The 23078-nt window shown below is 41.3% G+C and overlaps 1 protein-coding gene across 1 annotated transcript in view; it reads left to right on the plus strand.

The window, feature by feature from the left end:
- LOC129841526 (transmembrane protein 131-like) overlaps positions 1-23078 on the plus strand; it is a 122576-nt gene that overhangs the window by 6367 nt on the left and 93131 nt on the right. Inside the window, exon 3 of the mRNA XM_055909832.1 lies at positions 16205-16245. Coding sequence (XP_055765807.1) covers positions 16205-16245 — 41 coding nt within the window. The remainder of the gene's footprint in view (positions 1-16204; positions 16246-23078) is intronic.

The following is a 23078-nucleotide window of genomic DNA, read 5'->3' on the forward strand; positions in this document are numbered from 1 at the left end:
ATCGACTGTCTGCTCAATCTCATGCACCCTGCCCTTAGTTGTCTTCACAGTTAAAGTCCAAATACTCTTTGAGATGTCAGCCAACCTTGTGCCCACCTTCTTGCTTAGTGAGTTTATAGCAGCCAGTAGGTTAGAGTAGGTTCTATGGGGAGCTCTTGGGAGCTAGCATCTTCAGCTAACTCCTCGTGGGTTGGCGATGTTGAAATTGGTTCGTTGTTTGTCTCATCTAAATTATCTTGTTTAGCGCCCCCTTTTTTGGTGCCTTTTCGCTTTGTCATAGTGTCAGACAATGTTTGAAGTTATAGGTGGCGAGAGGTTAAGATAAATATAGCACGCTCTCTAGCGCCCCCCGCTCAGTTTCTGTTTTTACTCTTTGATTTGACTATTAATGTTCAATGTTTTATTTATTTTTTAAAGGAATTAGTTTCACCATATTAAAAAGAGTTAATGTCACGTAAAAGGGTTGACCATAAAATTAGGGACAAACGTAAATGAATCACTAATCAAATTAAGTAAATAATAATCTTCAGAAAGGACCTTGTCAAAGCAACAAAATAACTAAGGCTTTACAATGATGGTAAAAACTTGGCGAAATGTTGGGGTTAAGTGGGTTAAAATCTTCTTCTTAGAAGTCAGTGTATTTATTAAGGATCCCCATCTACTGCTGCCAAGGGGGTCCAGCAATGTTATGGCAGTTATATAAAATTAAGTGTTTGGAGGATATTGGAGGATATTGGCACGGGTGTTAGTCCCGAGAAGGAAGTATTCAGAACCCTTGACTTTTTCAAAATTTTGTTACGTTACAGCCTTATTCTAAAATGGATTAAGTCGTTTTCCCTCATCAATCTAAAAAAACGGAAATATCTCATTTACATAAGTATTCACACCCTTTATTCAGTACTTTGTTGATGTACACTACCATTCAAAAGTTTGGGGTCACTTAGAAATGTCCTTTTTTTTTTTATAAAGCAATTTATTTTGTCCATTAAAATAACATCAAATTGATCAGAAATACAGTGTAGACATTGTTAATGTTGTAAATGACTATTGTAGCTGGAAACGGCAGATTTCATGGAATATCTACATAGGCGTACAGAGGCCCATTATCAGCAACCATCACTTCTGTGTTCCAATGGCACGTTGTGTTAGCTAATCCACGTTTATCATTTTAAAAGGCTAACTGATCATTAGAAAACCCTTTTGCAATTCTGTTAGCACAGCTGAAAACAGTTGTACTGATTTAAAGAAGCAATAAAACTGGCCTACTTTAGACTAGTTGAGTATCTGGAGCATCAGCATTTGTGGGTTCGATTACAGGCTCAAAATGGCTAGAAACAAAGACCTTTCTTCTGAAACTCGTCAGTCTATTCTTGTTCTGAGAAATTAAGGCTATTCCATGTGAGAAATTGCCAAGAAACTGAAGATCTCGACCAAAACTGTGTACTACTCCCTTCACAGAACAGCGCAAACTGGCTCTAACCAGAATAGAAAGAGGAGTGGGAGGCCCCGGTGCACAACTGAGCAAGAGGACAAGTACATTAGTGTTTAGTTTGAGAAACAGACGCATGACAAGTCCTCAACTGGCAGGTTCATTAAATAGTACTCGCAAAAGACCAGTCTCAACGTCAACGGTGAAGAAGCGACTCTGGGATGCTGGCCTTCTAGGCAGAGTTGCAAAGAAAAAGCCATATTTCAGACTGGCCAATAAAAAGAAAAGATGGGCAAAAGAACCGAGACACTGGACAGAGGAAGATTGAAAGAAAGTGTTATGGACAGACGAATTGAAGTTTGAGGTGTTCAGATCACAAAGAAGAACATTGTTGGGACGCAGAAAAAATGAAAAGATGCTGGAGGAGTGCTTGACGCCATCTGTCAAGCATGGTGGAGGCAATGTAATGGTCTGGGGATGTTTTGGTGTTGGTAAAGTGGGAGATTTGTACAAGGTAAAAGGGATCTTAAAGAAGGAAGGCTATCATTCCATTTTGCAACGCCATACCATACCCTGTGGACGGCGCTTAATTGGAGCCAATTTCCTCCTACAACAGGACAATGACCCAAAGCACAGCTCCAAAGTATGCAAGAACTATTTAGGGAAGAAGCAGTCAGCTGGTATTCTGTCTATAATGGAGTGGCCAGCAGAGTCACCGGATCTCAACCCTATTGCGCTGTTGTGGGAGCAGCTTGACCGTATGGTATGTAAGAAGTGCCCATCAAGCCAATACAGCTTGTGGGAGGTGCTTCAGGAAGCATGGGGTGACATGTCTTCAGATTGCCTCAATAAATTGACAACTAGAATGCCAAAGGTCTGCAAGGCTGTAATTGCTGCAAATGGAGGATTCTTTGACGAAAGTAAAGTTTGAAGTACTCAATCATTTCAATAAAAAATTATTTATAACCTTGTCAACGTCTTGACTATATTTCCTATTCATTTTGCAACTAATTTCATGTACGTTTTCATGGAAAACAAGGACATTTCTAAGTGACCCCAAACTTTTGAAAGGTAGTGTACCTTTTGGCAGTGACTACAGCCTCAAGTCTTCTTGGGTATGACACTACAAGCTTGGCACACCTGTATTTGGGGAGTTTTTCCCCATTCTTCTCTGCAGATCCTCTCAAGCTCTCAGGTTGGACGGGGACCTGCACAGGTCTCTCCAGATATGTTAGATCGAGTTCAAGTCCGGGCTCTGGCTGGGCCACTCAAGGACATTCAGAGACTTGTCCAGAAGCCACTCCTGCGTTGTCTTGGTTGTGTGCTTAGGGTCATTGTCCAGTTGGAAGGTGAACCTTCATCCCAGTCTGAGGTCCTGAGCACTCTGGAGCAGGTTTTTATCAAGGATCTTTCTGTACTTTGCTCCATTCAACTTTCCCTCTCCTGACTCCTGACTCTCCCAGTCGCTGAAAAACATCCAAACAGCATGATGCTACCGCCACCATGCTTCACTGTAGGGATGGTGCTAGGTTTCCTGTAGATGTGACACTTGTCATTCAGGCGAAAGAGTTCAATAGTTTCATCAGACCAGAGAATCTTGTTTAGTCCTTTAGGTGCCTTTTAGCAAACTCCAAGTGGGCTGTCATGTGCCTTTTACTGAGGAGTGGCTTCCAACTGGCCACTCTACCATAAAGGCCTGATTGGTGGAGTGCTGCAGAGATAGTTGTCCTTCTGGAAGATTCTCCCATCTTTACAGAGGAACTCTGGAGTTCTGTCAGTGACCATCGGGTTCTTGGTCACCTCCCTGACCAAGGCCCTTTTCCCCCGATTGCTCAGTTTGGCCAGACGGTCAGCTCTAGGAAGAGTCTTGGTGGTTCCAAACTTCTTCCATTTAAGAATGATGGATGCCACTGTGTTCTTGGGGACCTTCAATGCTGCAGAAATGTTTTGGTACCCTTCCCCAGATCTGTGCCTCGACACAATTATGTCTCGGAGCTCTACAGACAATTCCTTCGACTTCATTGCTTGGTTTTTGCTCTGACATGCATTGTGAACTTTGGGACCTTACATAGACAGGTGTGTTTCTTTCCAAATTATGTCTAATGAATTGAATTTACCACATGTGGACTCCAATTTGTATAAAGATCTCAAGGATGATCAATGGAAACAGGATGCACCTGAGCTTAATTTTGGAGACTCATAGCAAAGTGTCTGAATACTAATCTAAATAAGGTTTCTATTTTTTTTATTTGTAATAAATTTGCGAACATTTCTAAACCTGTTTTCGCTTTGTCATTATGGATGGGGTATTGTGTGTAGATTGAGGGGAGGGGAAAAGTATTTAATCCATTTGAGAATAAGGCTAATGTAACAAAATGTGGGAGAAGTCGAGGGGTCTTAGTAGTTTCCGAGTGCACTGTACAGTGGGGAGAACAAGTATTTGATACACTGATGATTTTGCAGGTTTTCCTACTTACAAAGCATGTAGAGGTCTGTAATTTTTATCATAGGTACACTTCAACTGTGAGAGACGGAATCTAAAACAAAAATCCAGAAAATCACATTGCATGATTTTTAAGTAATTAATTTGCATTTTATTGCATGACATAAGTATTTGATACATCAGAAAAGCAGAACTTAATATTTGGTACAGAAACCTTAGTTTGCAATTACAGAGATCATACGTTTCCTGTAGTTCTTGACCAGGTTTGCACACACTGCAGCAGGGATTTTGGCCCACTCCTCCATACAGACCTTCTCCAGATCCTTCAGGTTTCGGGGCTGTCGCTGGGCAATACGGACTTTCGGCTCCCTCCAAAGATTTTCTATTGGGTTCAGGTCTGGAGACTGGCTAGGCCACTCCAGGACCTTGAGATGCTTCTTACGGAGCCACTCCTTAGTTGCCCTGGCTGTGTGTTTCGGGTCGTTGTCATGCTGGAAGACCCAGCCACGACCCATCTTCAATGCTCTTACTGAGGGAAGGAGGTTGTTGGTGTAGATCTCGCGATACATGGCCCCATCCATCCTCCCCTCAATACGGTGCAGTCGTCCTGTCCCCTTTGCAGAAAAGCATCCCCAAAGAATGATGTTTCCACCTCCATGCTTCACGGTTGGGATGGTGTTCTTGGGGTTGTACTCATCCTTCTATTCCTCCAAACACGGCGAGTGGAGTTTAGAGCAAAAAGCTCTATTTTTGTCTCATCAGACCACATGACCTTCTCCCATTCCTCCTCTGGATCATCCAGATGGTCATTGGCAAACTTCAGACGGGCCTGGACATGCGCTGGCTTGAGCAGGGGGACCTTGCGTGCGCTGCAGGATTTTAATCCATGACGGCGTAGTGTGTTACTAATCGTTTTCTTTGAGACTGTGGTCCCAGCTCTCTTCAGGTCATTGACCAGGTCCTGCCGTGTAGTTCTGGGCTGATCCCTCACATTCCTCATGATCATTGATGCCCCACGAGGTGAGATCTTGCATGGAGCCCCAGACCGAGGGTGATTGACCGTCATCTTGAACTTCTTCCATTTTCTAATAATTGTGCCAACAGTTGTTGCCTTCTCATCAAGCTGCTTGCCTATTGTCCTGTAGCCCATCCCAGCCTTGTTCAGGTCTACAATTTATCCCTGAAAGCCTTACACAGCTCTCTGGTCTTGGCCATTGTGGAGAGGTTGGAGTCTGTTTGATTGAGTGTGTGGACAGGTGTCTTTTATACAGGTAACGAGTTCAAACAGGTGCAGTTAATACAGGTAATGAGTGGAGAACAGGAGGGCTTCTTAAAGAAAAACTAACAGGTCTGTGAGAGCCGGAATTCTTACTGGTTGGTAGGTGATCAAATACTTATGTCATGCAATAAAATGCAAATTAATTACTTAAAAATCATACAATGTGATTTTCTGGACTTTTGTTTTAGATTCCGTCTCTCACAGTTGAAGTGTACCTATGATAAAAATTACAGACCTCTACATGCTTTGTAAGTAGGAAAACCTGCAAAATCGGCAGTGTATCAAATACTTGTTCTCCCCACTGTATATCCTCCAAACACCGGCTTCGAGGGCATTATCACTTTCATACAATGGGTTACCAACATATTCAAATAATGATTGACTTGTTAATTAAAATATTATTTTGATGAATTTATTCATACTTCTTCCTTCCACAACATATAGTCCCGACACACAAATCTAGGGATGCTACACAACCCGGCTGGTTGTTCGTTCGATCGTTTCGGTTGCTAGAGATGCGACCCAGTCAATCGTTCTAAATGTTCCATTGCCGTACTGGCTGGCAACATTCTTATCCCTTGCTTGCTAGCTAGCCAACTTCTGCTAATTTAGTCACGTCAAACAATTCAGGCAGAATAACAACAGTAGCTGCATTTGTTTAACCTCTTAGATGTAAAGGTCCCATATTTGGGAGCCTATTATTCAGTTCAGTCTGGTATGAGAACGGTAGCCCCTATCTGCAAAAGCACGGTGTCTGCAGAAAGCTGAGTATCTTGGCTATTGATTGGTGCCTTCAAAATCTTTGGTGCGACTTACAACCATATATGGGCATACTAATATGTAAGGGCAGGCCGAGCCAATTACATTATTTAAAGATGGCTGCTACTTACATTCTGGTTAGGTTATGAAGCATAAACAAGGAATACGTTGATACACACCAAAGCCGGGACTCCACAAATCATGAGGATACATTATTTGTCTGCCTGTGACCTACCATTATTGATTACCGGCGCCGAGAGTCAAAATGTTTATTTTACACAACGTTTACAGCAAACATCATCTTACAAGGTAAGCTTCGATTTGGTCTGTGTTTTAGCTATAGCTTCTTGGGGGTATCAAGTTAATACTTAGGTTGGTAGGAACAAATCTAGCCTATTGCCAATTATCTGATTATGTATGACTTAATGGCAAAATCGAATGTCCACAGAGTGACTATCTTTGCGCATCAAAAATATGTTGCCGCTCATCCTGACATGACCCTCCAGCATGACAATGCCACCAGCCATACTGCTCGTTCTGTGCGTGATTTCCTGCAAGACAGGAATGTCAGTGTTCTGCCATGGCCAGCGAAGAGCCCGGATCTCAATCCCATTGAGCACGTCTGGGACCTGTTGGATCGGAGGGTGAGGGCTAGGGCCATTCCCCCCCAGAAATGTCCTGGAACTTGCAGGTTCCTTGGTGGAAGAGTGGGGTAACATCTCACAGCAAGAACTGGCAAATCTGGACCAGTCCATGAGGAGGAGATGCACTGCAGTACTTAATGCAGCTGGTGGTCACACCAGATACTAACTGTTACTTTTGATTTTGATCCCCTCCTTTGTTCAGGGACACATTAGTCCATGTCTGTTAGTCACATGTCTGTGGAACTTGTTCAGTTTGTCTCAGTTGTTGAATCTTATGTTCATAGAAATATTTACACATGTTAAGTTTGCTGAAAATAAATGCAGTTGACAGTGAGAGGATGTTTCTTTTTTTTTTGAAGCTTTGAATAAAATATTGGTCGAGCGATTTGGACAAAGGGGATTTAGACTCAGCTGACGAAGAAGGATTTTCTAGAAGGATTGGATCCATTTTAAGATCTGTAAGTAAATTATTTTCATGACTTCATGTAGCTAATTTATTATGTATTTTGTTTTTTTGTAAGTTGTCTGCTTTTTGTGCTTTGGATTTAGTTTACATAGGCCTATGTAATTTCAATGTTATATAATTCCAAAGTAGTTACTGTCTGTTTTCATTTTAGTTCATTGTTTACTTTCATCCTTGTATCTTTGGAGAGGCCCCTGAGGTCTCACGGCCATTGGTTATTTGTGGTTCCCACCTCTGCCTTTGTCTCAAGTGTTACTGTTTGCATTGTGTGTGTGCTTCACACCTATGTGCATCACTATACAGATAAGGTTTAGGCTTGGTGTTTTTACTTTACAGTAATGTCATTTTGTACATTTTAGTCAACTGTAATTCTGTATCTTACAACTATCTTTATTTTATTCACCACAGAGTGGAGGATGCAGATAATTTGGATGATGAAGTTTGGGAGCACCCCTTCCCAGCAAGCGCTCCGCAGGTCAAGGTCTTCACCCCTCAACTGCTACGGCCATCACCCCGTCTGATGGTTCTACATCCACCACTCGACAGAGTCCCCATTCCTCTTCAACCACCCCCACTGTAGTTTCAATCAGCCCGTCTGATGGTTATTTAATCCACTTTTCATAGACCTCTTGAAAAAGAAAATAGTGGCTTGTGGCACCATTCATCCTAACAGAATCATTTTCCCCAAGACCAAGGTAAATGACATGACAAAGACATCGGAGAGGGGGACCAAACATTGGATCAGGACTAACAAGCTGCTTTTTGTGAAAAGGAAGGACACTAGCTAAGTAACCATGTTCACCACACAGCATAAGGCATTCAATAATGACCATGTCTCAAGGAGGGTGAAAAATGCCAATGGGGCATGGGTGAGGAAGAATGTCCCCGTTTCTGTGAAGGACTACAATTCCAGCATGGGGAATTGTCTAATGCTCTGATAAGCTATGACCAGGTCCTCCACAAGACCAGGAAGTGGTAGAAGATATATATCTTTTTTTCACTTTGTGGACATAGCAACAGTAAAGGCTTTCATTCTCTGAAAGCAGATGGCCAAAGCAAAAGATCAAACCCCTCTCACCCAGTTCCAAGTGCAGCTGGTGTTGGAAATTGCAGAATTGGAGGCCCAAAGCAACCTCACAACCATCACAAGACCCCCCCCCCCCCCCCCCCCCACTCAAGGTGAGCGCCACTATCCAACACACATGCCAAAAGACAAAGGAACTCCAAATGTTGCACAAAACACGGGGGGAGGTTGAAATGCCACATCTTCTGTCTGAAATGCCAGTGTTCTTTTTGTTTCCTGGCAGAAAGGGACTGCTTCAAAGACTATCATGACATGCACAAGCTACAGTGAAAGTGGAATCTAATCATCTACACCTGGGATGTAAAACGAACACGAATGCCATTTTTGTAAATAGTTCCGATTATTTCTATTTTTGCACCTTTTTTAGTGAAGGACACGTGTGTATCCAAGTTTGTTTGATAAGACATTTAAAAATTAAAAATAAATAAAAATTGTGTATCTGTTGTTTTTATATTGTTTTTGTAAATAGTTCATTTGTATGTGGGACTATATATTGGATATGCGTAGGCTAAACGTTCAGAAACTTTGGAGAGGTTGAAAAAACACTTGGATATCCCCTGTATGTCACCCTGACACCACCGCAATGTTTGAGAGAGGTTGGTGTTGTAGAAATTTGTTTTTTATAGTGAACAATAACTTTTAGGCACTTCCAGTGAGCAAAAACAGTGCAATTACCACATTCGGACACTTTGGAGAGGTTGAAAGGACACTTGAATGTACCCTGGATACCCCATAACACCACCACACTGTTTGAGTGAGGTTGATATGGTAGAAATTGTTATTATACTGAACAAATAGCATTTAGGGATTGCAAATATGTAATAGCGCTGGAATTATATAATTTACAGACATATACCACTTTGGAGAGGTTTAGGGACACAATACCAAATGTCCCGTGACCACAGCTGACACCACTTACTAAAACATCTGCCCATTTCTAGTTGTTAGGTCTATCAATCCCTTTTTTTCTGATATTGTTCACTTGTTGTGGAAGCCATCTGATGTGTTTCCAGCTCTGGGCATCAATAATTAACTTATTGCTTGTCAATGAAAGATGACTTTCAAAATACAAAAACAGGTTATTTTGTGTGTTTGTTCTTGTTTATTCTGAACTACGTAACTCCTATCTTCTGATCCTTTCTTTATAATCTCCCAGATGTCGTCTTTCCAAATATACCACGTTTTGGCATGTCAGAATCATGAAATTACACATGAATAGCAGTTACTTTTGGGTATGTCAATTTAGGTGGAAATCTACATTTTTCCTTTACATTTCAAGAGGTTAAACTTTTCCAGTGACATTTGTTTGGATACTTCGATAACAATGAGCTAATGAGGTGCGAATTCGGCTGGCATTGAAAATGTGTTCTCTCGTAAGGACACTGATGTTCAGAGGAGCTAGCCAACAACACAGCTAACACAATCACTTCAAAAATGATGCCAGCTGATTCATGATTTCAACTGGCTGAGAAACGCTGCCTGCCTGTCTCGTCCCGACACCTTCATTACTGGAGATGGAATTTGAATATTGAAACAATGTTGCAAATGTCGAAAAGACAGACACCAAGGTTTATACAAGTCTGTGCTGTTGAAAACCAAATGTTACACGGAACCCAAACCGGCCCATCGTGCATACATTTATTTTGTCCCCCCACACCAAACGCGATCACGACACGCAGGTTAAAATATCAAAACAAACTAAACCAATTACATTAATTTGGGGACAGGTCGACAAGCATTAAACATGTATGGCAATTTAGCTAGCTAGCTTGCACTTGCTAACTAATTTGTCCTATTTAGGTAGCTTGCTGTTACTAGCTAAATTGTCCTGGGATATAAACATTGAGTTATTTTACCCGAAATGCACAAGGTCCTCTACTCCGACAATTAATCCACACAAAACGGTCAACCGTATCGTTTCTAGTCATCTCTCTTCCTTCCAGGCTTTTTCTTCTCTGGACTTTATATTTCGATTGGCAACTTTCATAAATGAGGTGCATTACAACCACTGACCTAGGTCATCTTTCAGTCACCCACGTGGGTATAACCAATGAGGAAATGGCACGTGGGTACCTGCTTCTATAAACCAATGAGGAGATGGGAGAGGCAGGACTTGCAGCACGATCTGTGTCAGAAATAGAACTGACTTCTATTTTAGCCCTTGGCAATGCAGATGCGCGTGAGCAGTGTGGGTGCAATAATTGAATAATATAGATTTCTAAATTTATTTTGCGTCGTCAGTCTGTTAGTCTAAATGAAATGTGAGATGTAGTGGAGATCAAGTTTATAAATTGCCTTGCTGGGCTGATGAGAGAGACCGTTGATTGCGCAATCAGATGGAATAGAGTAATTGGGCGTTTTAATGTCATAGATTTAGCCGGTGGTAACTTGTGGAATAGACACTGTCTGGAATGCGGTTTTAACCCATCAGCATTTAGGATTAGACCAATATCAAATCATGTATTTCCCAACTGCAGAGACTGAAAGGTAGAAGACTCTAGGTACAAACTTCAGCCGTCAGGAGCTGATAGGCTAGATTGGTATTTGTACAATTAAACATATTACATTTTACAACAGGTGTGTGTGTGTGTCCTCGGGCCCACTACTCTACTACCACATATCTACAACACACAATCCATATGTACTTGTGTGTAGAGTGCATGTGTTAGTATGTGTATGCATACTGCAAGGGGTGCATGGATTGCAAGTCTGATTTATTCAATTCTCCATGTTTTCTATATTAATGGGAACTTCATTTTAATATAACAGACTTAAATTCAACAATTTCTACTTAAAATGTAAAACGGGCGCAAAATGCACATTTCATGGAACAACCTATTATCTGTTGTAATATCTTGTCTTAATGGGAAGGAAATACATCTGTTTCCCTGATAGCTTTTATGCCTAAATGCGCTGATGTCCAAACTGGTTTTACAATAGATAGGCCTAGCCTAGGTATTCCATTGGAATTGTCGTAACATCGCAGTTCAAGATGAGTGTTTAGTGTTTAGATAAGCAGCACAATTCAGATTTTTTTTCTTCTCCACAAATTGGTCTTTTGACGAATCACCTCTGAAAAAGATCTGACTTAAAAAGATATGATGTGATTGGTCAAAAGACCAATTAGTGGGAAAAAGCTCAGAATTGGGTTGCCTGTGTGAACACAGCCCCCCCCCCAAAAACAATATATCACAATTCCCATGCTTTATAAAATGTTTAAATTGAGTTTGATCCATGGGTGACTAGGCCTATATGCATACAACGTCATATAGGCTAGATAGATTAACCTACACTAAAGCACCCCGCCCTTCAACTATACTGAACAAAAATGCAACAATTTCAAAGACTTTACTAAGTTACAGTTCCTATAAGGAAATCAGTCACTTGAAATAAATTAATTAGGCCATAATCTATGGATTTCACATGACTGGGAATACAGATATACAGTGGGGCAAAAAAGTATTTAGTCAGCCACCAATTGTGCAAGTTCTCCCACTTAAAAAGATGAGAGAGGCCTGTAATTTTCATCATAGGTACACTTCAACTATGACAGACAAAATTTGAAAAAAATATCCAGAAAATCACATTGTAGGATTTTTTATGAATTTATTTGGAAAATAAGTATTTGGTCACCTACAAACAAGCAAGATTTCTGGCTCTCACAGACCTGTAACTTCTTCTTTAAGAGGCTCCTCTGTCCTCCACTCGTTACCTGTATTAATGGCACCTGTTTGAACTTGTTATCAGTATAAAAGACACCTGTCCACAACCTCAAACAGTCACACTCCAAACTCCACTATGGCCAAGACCAAAGAGCTGTCAAAGGACACCAGAAACAAAATTGTAGACCTGCACCAGGCTGGGAAGACTGAATCTGCAATAGGTAAGCAGCTTGGTTTGAAGAAATCAACTGTGGGAGCAATCATTAGGAAATGGAAGACATACAAGACCACTGATAATCTCCCTCGATCTGGGGCTCCACGCAAGATCTCACCCCGTGGGGTCAAAATGATCACAAGAACGGTGAGCAAAAATGGACCTAGTGAATGACCTGCAGAGAGCTGGGACCAAAGTAACAAAGCCTACCATCAGTAACACACTAAGCCGCCAGGGACTCAAATCCTGCAGTGCCAGACGTGTCCCACTGCTTAAGCCAGTACATGTCCAGGCCCGTCTGAAGTTTGCTAGAGTGCATTTGGATGATCCAGAAGAAGATTGGGAGAATGTCATATGGTCAGATGAAACCAAAATATAACTTTTTGGTAAAAACTCAACTCGTCGTGTTTGGAGGACAAAGAATGCTGAGTTGCATCCAAAGAACACCATACCTACTGTGAAGCATGGGGGTGGAAACATCATGCTTTGGGGCTGTTTTTCTGCAAAGGGACCAGGACGACTGATCCGTGTAAAGGAAAGGATGAATGGGGCCATGTATCGTGAGATTTTGAGTGAAAACCTCCTTCCATCAGCAAGGGCATTGAAGATGAAACGTGGCTGGGTCTTTCAGCATGACAATGATCCCAAACACACCACCCGGGCAACGAAGGAGTGGCTTCGTAAGAAGCATTTCAAGGTCCTGGAGTGGCCTAGCCAGTCTCCAGATCTCAACCCCATAGAAAATCTTTGGAGGGAGTTGAAAGTCCGTGTTGCCCAGCAACAGCCCCAAAACATCACTGCTCTAGAGGAGATCTGCATTGAGGAATGGGCCAAAATACCAGCGACAGTGTGTGAAAACCTTGTGAAGACTTACAGAAAACGTTTGACCTCTGTCATTGCCAACAAAGGGTATATAACAAAGTATTGAGATAAACTTTTGTTATTGACCAAATACTTATTTTCCACCATAATTTCATAAATTCATTAAAAATCCTACAATGTGATTTTCTGGATTTTTTTTCTTCTCATTTTCTATGTCATAGTTGAAGTGTACCTATGATGAAAATTACAGGCCTCTCTCATCTTTTTAAGTGGGAGAACTTGCACAATTGGTGGCTGACTAAATACTTTTTTGCCCCACTGTACATCCACTGCCACCATGTTCACAACGTTGACATCAGCAAACCGTTCGCCCACACAACGCCATACATGTGGTCTGCGGTTGTGAGGCCGGTTGGACATATACTGCCAAATTCTCTAAAACTAATATTCAATTCTCTAGCAACAGCTCATGGGACATTCCTGCAGTCAGCATTGTGTGAAAAACCTGCTCATTTTAGTGGCGTTTGATTGTCCCCAGCACAAGGTACACCTGTGTAATGATCATGATTTTTAATCAGCTTCTTGATATGCCTGTCATGTGGATGGATTATCTTGGCAAAGAAGAAATGCTCACTAACAGGGATGTAAACAAATGTGTGTACTAAAATTTCTGTGATCTTTTATTTCAGCCAACCCACTTGCATTTATATTTTTGTTCAGTGTAAATTGGCACTTTATCACCGTTTTGTGTCTTGGTCGACAAGACCCCCCCCCCCCCCCCCCCCCTTGTTTTTACTCTGCTGCTACTCGCTGTTTGTTATCTAAACATAGTCACTTTACCCCTACCTACATGTACCAATTACCTCGACTAAACTGTATCCCCGCACATTGACTCGGGACCGGTACCCCGTTTATAGCATCGTTATTGTTACTTTTTATTTCATTTTCTACTTTAGTTTGTTTGGTAAATTTTTTCTTAACTCTTCTTGAACTGCATTGTTGGTTAAGGGTTTGTAAGTAAGCATTTCACGTTAAGGTCTACACCGGCGCATGTGACAAATAGAATTAGATTTGATTGCCTGGTCAAGGCTTTCGAATAGTGACCCCTAGGTATGCATGAAGACCCACGTTGCAGTGAACAAAGGCCCTATCAAGAAACTGTCCCTAAATGAACCAATATACACTAATGTAGCCTAGATATGAAATAATTACATAGGTTGGCCTATAAGCACTATGGAAGTACCTTCTCCTTTCCCTCTGATAAGCATGATGAAATTAGTTATTTTTACCATATACACTGAGTGTACAAAACATACCACCTGCTCTTTCCATGGCAAAGACTGAGCAGGTGAAAGCTATGATCCTTTATTGATGTCACTTGTTAAATCCACTTCAATCAGTGTAGATGAAGGGGAGAAGACAGGTTAAATAATAATTGTTAAGCCTTGAGGCATGAATTGTGCATGTGTGCCATTGAGGAGGAATGGGCAAGACAAAATATTTTAGTGCCTTTGAACGGGGTATGGTAGTAGGTGCCAGGTTCACCAGTTTGTGTCAAGAACTGCAATGCTGCTGGGTTTTTCACGCTCAACAGTTTCCCGTGTGTATCAAGAATGGTCCACCACCCAAAAGGCATCCAGCCAACTTAACTCCAATGCTTCCCACAGTTGTGTCAACATGGGACAAGCATCCCTGTGGAACGAGAAAAAGGTTCTGATGGCAAAAGGGGGGGCTGCAACTCAACATTCGGAAGGTGTTCCTAATGTTTGGTATACTCATTGTATATATGGCATATACCTATCCTATCCTTTTAGATCTACTCAGTGTCTAGAGATATAGGGACTATGGGTAGTGTCAGGACAGGGCCTGTCAATCAACACAATGCCCTTGCACACACAAGATTTGCATCAGGAGGACATACAATAGTAATCTATGAACTCTTGCGCACACCTGGTCCTGCTGCAAAAATCAGAGTGTCATTTTGACTTTGAAACAAGTATGGTCCCATAACATAGGCTACTCCATAACCAGTCAGCTTTGGAGCCTCTCTGAATGTTGACATTATATTTTCAAGACAAAATGCTTGCGCCCTAGATAAAAAAACAAAACAGGAAGCCAGTTGTGGAGTTCCTGGGCTGGCGTGGATACACGTGATCTAGGGTTGTGAGGCCAGTTGGACGTACTGCCAAATTCTCTAAAACATAAGCCTATATATTAGAGAAATGAACATTCAATTCTCTGGCAACAGCTCTGGTGGACATTCCTGCAGTCAGCGTGCCAATTTTACGCTCTCTCAAAACACGAGACATCTGCAGCATTGTGATGTGACAAAAACTGCACATTTTAAAGTGGCCTTTTATTGTCCCCAGCACAAGGTGCACCTGTGTTATGATCATGCTGTTAAATCAGCTTCTTGATATGCCACACCTGTTAGGTGGATGGATTATCTTGGCTAAGGAAAAATGCTCACTAACAGCGATGTAAACAAATTTGTGCACAACATTTGAGAGAAATAAGCTTTTTGTTGCGTATGGATCTTTTTATTTACTGGACTGATAGCCTGCATCTGATGGTCAGTCTGAGGGGAGGGAGGGAGCATCGGTGATGCTGCCTGTCTCCCGACTCACCATCTCTCCGCTGACAAAAGGAGAAACCGTCTTCCAGCTGATAGCAAAATCTCACATTTTGAAATCTCACATTATCAACTTTGCTGTCAGAGGCTTCTTTTTACAGTCTATGGTGCGAGGAAACTGCAGACACGTTGATCTGAGCTATCTGATTGGCCAGCAGTAGGTCTATAGGTGCACTTTGATTTGTTCTCTGTGCCTGCCGGGTAGGCAGAGTTCTATCTTAAGACACATTAAATGGTTCAAAATGAGAACACTTTGCCTTCCTGGCGCTAGGGCTGCTGAATCAAGTGCACCTACTGTCACCAGCACAAAAAAATAAGGAACTCAAGGCTCAAGGCTTTATCGTTGGGTTTTTACATAATGTACCCATCTACCTGCTTTGAGTGTCAGTGTTGTCATAATGGGCCACCATTCACCTGAGGCGCATTTAGAAAGCTGGTCATGTTGATGTTGTCTTTTTTCATACAGAATTCCTTTTATCCAAAACAGAAATGTTTTAAAAATACAAACATAGACGGCAGCTAATTTGTTGATACATTTGGGTTTATGTAAGCCTAACACACTTGATTAATTATATTTGTCCATTGTTTATTCATGATCAAATACTGAAATACTACTAATGCACTGAAATATGAATTTGCACTATAATACAATGACTCAATATAGAAACGATTAGGCTAAACTGTAATTACAAGACAAATATACATTCTTTAACCTGCTATGTCTTGATGTAGTTGTTTTGTAATTTAGTTGCTTTGTTTGCTTGTCTACGCAGGTGGAAGAGTGCAGCAAAGACAGTCTTCCACTGGAAGAGAGGTAAGCTCTTCTAATCCCTGATATCCCTTGGCAATCAGAAACCAACATCCTTGTTATGTTACTCATTTGTTTCACGCACACCACAACACACAACAATCATAGGTGAGAAAAATTGCAGAGAAATAATATCCTGCCATGATCAGAAAGTATTTGCTCACTGAGTGGAGAGAACAGTCCACTGACAGTGAGAATGAAGAACAGAATATTAAAATGTAGAAACAGCGAAGTGTAGGTAAGTTAGGACTATGGAAACAAACCACTGCAGCGGTATGCAGTTTAATCGAAGCTCAGACTATGACAGGTGTGCATCTTTCAGATGAGAGAACCAAAGTGGGCGGAAGACAGAAAAGCGGGGGTGGTGTGCAGAGTGGAATAAGATTTGTGTCGTTAAAGCATGCATCATTTTGACTTGTCACACACATTCACATACACTGTAATGCGTAGCCTAGACGTATTCCGATGCATTTATATTGTGTGTATGCATTCATATAAATTGTATCTATGTTGTGTGCATTTATTCATTGTGTACTGAAGGCTATGCCTAGCCTATATGTTGTGTTAGACACTCGCGTTTCAGAGGGGGTTCTAAGAGGTCCTTATTGGGGCCTTTTCAATATGGTGTGGCGTTTATGTTGGTATGAGTGTGGGGCCGTGAACACGAGTGAGAGAGTGGGGAGAAAGCGAAAGAGCGCACAGTACTGCATTCCAGACACATTTTAGTACTCCTTTAAAGAAAATGCAGTAGAGGTCCATCTGACCAGACTTTTTTGTTTTCACTCCAGAATGGGCAGTGTCTCCTTTCTTATCGAATAGAACGTTGATATGCTATACATCTTGAAGGCAGTTAAATGTGTTCTTGTTACATGAAAGACTGGAAGCATAGATGCCAATAGCTCATTTGAAGTGTTGACCCTGGTGCTGCGTTTAAGATAACAAAATGAACTGGCTTGGCAATGACTGAAGGAGTGAGGACATGGACTAGTCTCCTAAGTAACGTTCCACATTCAAGCACATTGATACTGTTAATATAGGCCTATTCTTTTGTGTTTTCTGGTTAGCCATAGCATTAGTGACTAGAGAATGACATTACAAGAGTTGACGACAAGTCTGAACTGGGACTTCTTTTGCTATCAACATTCTTCTTCTAAAGTTCTTTTGGATCTAACATATAGCTGGGATTGTCATGGCAGCCACTGCTGGCAAGCTGCGTACTGCTGGTTAGTGTCAGCTTCTTCTAAAAGCCCCCTGACAGTCAAGAGACAGAGCCCTGAGTCTCCTGTGTGTACTCAACTTGTCACTGTGGCACTGTAAGGGACTCCAGTTGCTTGCTCACAACGCCCTAAAATGAATGATGTTTTGTATGGCATTTGATTTATTTTTATTTAACCTTTATTCAACTAGGCAAGTCAGTTAAGAACAAATTGTTATTTACAATGACTGCCTACCCCGGCCAAACCTGAACGACGCTGGGCCAATTGTGCGCCGCCCTACGGGACTCCTAATCACGGCCGGATGTGATACAGCCTGGATTCGAACCAGGGACTGTAGTGACGCCTCTTGCACTGAGAGCCGTGCCTTAGACTGCTGCTCCACTCGGGAGCCTTACCAGCTAACACGTAGCTAACCTAGCCTACAACTTAGGCAGTTGCTAAAAATGTCCCCCAGTACAAACACACTGGGAAGGTGTTGATGCCTTGGACAGGGCTAACATTCAACAACACTAAATTGAATTTGATACTAAACAGTGCTGCGCTCCTCAGCAGCAAAATGCAGTGGGGTAAAGTACTTATGTAAAAATACTTTAAAGTGCTAAAGTAGTTTTTGGGGGTATCTGTACATTACTTTTATTTCACTACATTCCTAAAGAAAATAATATACTTTTTACTCCATACATTTTCCCTGACAACCAAAAGTACTCATTACATTTTGACAGGAAAATGGTCCAATTCTCTCACACTTATCAAGAGAACATCCCTGGTCATCCCTACTGCCTCTGATCTGAAGGACAAACACAAATGCTGCGTTTGTAAAAAAAAATGTGCTGTCTGGTTTGCTTAATGTAAGGAATTTGAAATAGTTTATATTTTTACTATTGATACTTAAGTACATTTTTAGCAATTCCATTTACTTTTTATACTTAAGTATATTTAAAACCAAATACTTTTAGACTTTTACTCAAGTAGTATTTTACTGGGTGACTTTCACTTTTACTTGAGTCATTTTCTATTAAGGTATCTTTATTTTTAATATGACAATTGAGTACTTTTTCCACCACTGGCAAAATGCCCATTAATGACTTCCTACAATCTCCCTATCAGTAGCTAATACGAGCTAACTGGATGCACCATTGATTTTAGCTTCAAATAGCTGTTGATTTCCTCAGGCATAGTCCCTCTAGACCCAGTGTGGAAGTGTCTCTGAGCCCAGAGAAGTGATAGAAAGTGGGGACAGGTAGGGCTGGTTGAATCCCCTCCAGGACTGAGGCTCCAGGGCCTGGATTATCAAACCTCTTGACACAAGGTGCCATCACTCTTCTCCCAACTGGAGAACATCTCCAGATAGGGGCAGCGGGACGGGGGCCAATGACCTTGTTGTTTGTGTGTGTGTGTCAGGGTTTGCGTTAACAAACAATTGCCGGGATTTGCCCCAAAAATTATAATGAAAAGCTCATGGATAAAACTGTTGCCGGCCAAAATGCCTGGGAGAAAAAAAATCCCATCGCAAGATGATGCTTTTTATTCATTGATGGACTTATCAGTCGATGTACATTTGACCGTCATGCTTATCGGTCTATAGGTACATTTGCGTAATTTAGTATATTTAAATTGGCCTGTGTATATTCGTTAGTCATCATGCATCTTATTTATCCAACACAACTATCACACGGGTCCTCTGGAAAGATTTGTAGCAGTGGGGGTGGGGGGTGGGGGGGTCCCCTCCTATAATTTGTATGTAGGAGGACTGAGGAGATCAGTTCTGGTGAAGGACATTCTAAAGGACATTCTACTCCAAAATAAATAAAAAATAAGGTATCTAAAATAGAATTTCCCCCTCCCAGAAATTTGCCCAATAACACATTGGTAAAATTATTTTAACATATTTGGCCATGTGCAGTATATAGCCTATGCATGGTCCATATTATCAGGTATGCTATAAATAGGCTGAAGCATGGGGTTGCCTATCTGAATTTACCCTATTGGGCTAATCATTAGTCAAATCTCAAATGTGATCTTTTAACTAGTTATTATCATGTTTATGAATTGTATGACCCATAAATTGACCGGTGTTACATTTAGCCCCACTCTCCCCTATGCTTCAGATAGATAGTCATGCCCTGCTCCACTGCGAATTGTGGAGCGGTGCTTAACCATGCTTATGTTAAAAAACCTGGGTTTAAAATGGCGCAGTTCGCGCATATTTATGAGTTGAGAAATAAATAAAGTAGGAATGGAAAGCTGGCATTCCCCATTAAAACTGCTGTTTTCGCGATTGCAAGAATTGTTGTGCATTGACTGCTTGTCAGAATGCATGTTTCCCTCCCTATGGCACTTATAACATGAATGCGCCACGAGAGGAATATTTATCTACACAGAAAATTTGAAAGTGTTAAATTTAACACTGTCAGCGAGTACGTATGGTCACACTCTACACAGAGTAAAAAGTACACTGATCAAAGTGTTACATTTCTAGTGTTGATTTAACACTGAGGAGTGCAAAAAGTTAACACTGCACTACACTGGCCGGTGTTGATCAAATTTAACACTAAGAGGTAATCAACACCTGAGTGTTTATAGTGACACTCACTAGTGTTGATTCAGGTTGACTCCAATTATAGTAAAAATGTATTTACTCTTCCCCCATGTAAATGGAAATTATATTTCGTAAAAGCACTTGGAATTTAGCAATAAACTCAAGCAAAGCTGTTTCAACATTCAAATGTGTTTATTATGACCAAACCATAAGTCTCAGCCCTGGCTTAAACTGTTATCAAGTGACAGTAGAATGTAGTCAAAAGAATCCCTTGCTCCATATGACATGAGCAAATCAAAAGGTTTGGGGTACATGTCATTTACAGGAAATACCTTGCATGGTGGACTTCGCTTCAAAACAACTTTAAATGCATGCAAATGATCATCAAAACATAAGGTTTCAAGAGCTGACACAACCAAGAACAATAGCCTTAATTTAGTAAAATACTGGCATTTCAACGACTCCTTCACCACATCAAGACGATAGTCTGTACCATGGTGCTTTACCCATTTAACTGACTAAACATTTGTGCGCACTGAGACATTCAACTTGGCAGCAATCTCATGAGCTTCTTTCAGGTCATTGAGCCCTGACATCTTTCTTGGACCTAAAGATGGTCTATCCTGGCTGAAAGTTTCCCAATTATACGCCATGTAATTTTGGTGTTTCTTGGCTAAGGTCATAGTGACATTCTTAAAACTCTTCAGTTGCTTCATGAAGAAATTATGTTTTGCCTCGTAGCGCATGCAACCACGAGTGAAGAATGGGCCCAATATTCCTTATACGACGAGGATAATGTATCATGAAGTGGTGTTTCGGTAACAGATTTCTATCAGGAAACAAATACTTGAAAAGCCTATGATGTTCAGCAATTAAGTGCTTCAGATAGATAGTCATGCCCTCAGTATAGGAGAAAACACAATATTTACAATTTGTAGTAGTAACAGAAGCAGCTGCCAGTATTGATCATCTTTGTACCAGATCACCAAATATCAATTGCAAATTGCAGAGAAGACGCAAAGACTGAATAGCATTTAGACCCAAATCATTGCTCCCATCATCCAATTTGACTGCAGGTGGACGATTCCTCCTCTCTGTGTAGCCATAGTTAAATGAATGAACTCTACCGTACACATCTTTAGGAGTCACAAAGTTGGCTTGTATATAGTGTAACACAAGTTTTACCTCATTGTGCAACTCCTAAAATGTCACGCATTATTTCAACATAAAAATTGTCTGTAGTATTGAAGTACTGCAGAGTTCAATAAGCAAGCATGCTTCACACCGTACACGTGAGGTAGGGTTGGGTTTGACTGAATAGTTTGACAATGGTCTGAGTGCATGTGTTTTGTTCGTAAAGTCACTCTTGGGTCATGCTCAGAGAACACAGTTTGAAAATCCACTTTCTCAGGGAGACAAAAACGGAAACAATAACGAGCACTAAATGATTCCACAAAACCAAACAGGCAATGTATACCAAGATTATCTCCAGTTACTTGGACAATACCGTCATGTATACGACCACTGAAGAAGGGAACTTCAATGCACTTCCAAATTGCTTACAATTGGCTCAAGAATGGAATCAAATCCATAACTTTTAGGGTCCTGGGTATGGAAGAGTGCACATGAGTGAATATTTACCCAAATTGAATTAAACTTTGGGGTAAAATTTCTCCAAGGAAAGTATATACCTCCCAACTTGTGAATACCCTTTTTTGATCCCAATGGATTAGCAGTCTCAAATTCAACATAAGAGTTAAATTTGCAATGCATTTTTATTTTTTTTATTTTTTATTTTTTTTAGAAAAGAGAGGATGTCTCTTCATTTATAGTCCATCTTTAAAATTGTGCCCGAGTTAAACATGCCACTTGTTTGGGTTCTTCAAATTTGACTGCTATGTCTCGAGAATTGGAACGTAAGAAAATTGATCAGTTATGACTATTTGATCATAAGTTCCTGTAGTTTTGTTTCTTCTATTGTCAAATCTAACACCAATGACTTTGTCAACTGGTTGAACTGTTCCTCATTTTTGTATGAAATAAGCACTTAGTTTTGATACCAAATTCAACCAAATCCTGAAAATAATGTTGGATTTTTCTGACCGTTTGTGTCTTTTGAAGATATAAACTCAGCAAAAAAAGAAACATCCTCACTGTCAACTGAGTTTATTTTCAGCAAACTTAACATGTGTAAATATTTGTATGAACATAAGATTAAACAACTGAGACATGAACTGAACAAGTTCCACAGACATGTGACTAACATTTACATTTACATTTACTAACATAAATGGAATAATGTGTCCCTGAACAAAGGGGGGTCAAAATCAAAAGTAACAGTCAGTATCTGGTGTGGCCACCAACTGCATTAAGTACTGCAGTGCATCTCCTCCTCATGGACTGCACCAGATTTGCCAGTTCTTGCTGTGAGATGTTACCCCACTCTTCCACCAGGGCACCTGCAAGTTCCTGGACATTTCTGGGGGGAATGGCCCTAGCCCTCACCCTCCGATCCAACAGGTCCCAGACGTGCTCAATGGGATTGAGATCCGGGCTCTTCGCTGGCCATGGCAGAACACTGACATTCCTGTCTTGCAGGAAATCACGCACAGAACGAGCAATATGGCTGGTGGCATTGTCATGTCAGGATAAGCCTGCAGGAAGAGTACCACATGAGGGAGGTACCAGACCATGACGGACCCTCCACCTCCAAATCGATCCCGCTCCAGAGTTCAGGCCTCGATGTAACGCTCATTCCTTCACGATAAACGCGAATCCGACCATCACCCCTGGTGAGACAAAACCGCAGCTCGTCAGTGAAGAGCACTTTTTGCCAGTCCTGTCTGGTCCAGCAACGGTTGGTTTGTGCCCATAGGCGACGTTGTTGCCGGTGAGGTCTGGTGAGGACCTGCCATACAACAGGCCTACAAGCCCTCAGTCTAGCCTCTTTCAACCTATTGCAGACATTCTGAGGACTGATGGAGGGATTGCCCATTCCTGGTGTAACTCGGGCAGTTGTTGTTGCCATCCTGTACCTGTCCCGCAGGTGTGATGTTCAGATGTACCGATCCTGTGCAGGCGTT

This window comes from Salvelinus fontinalis, chromosome 42 (genome assembly GCF_029448725.1).
Source record: "Salvelinus fontinalis isolate EN_2023a chromosome 42, ASM2944872v1, whole genome shotgun sequence".
Classification (NCBI taxonomy): Eukaryota; Metazoa; Chordata; class Actinopteri; order Salmoniformes; family Salmonidae; genus Salvelinus; species Salvelinus fontinalis.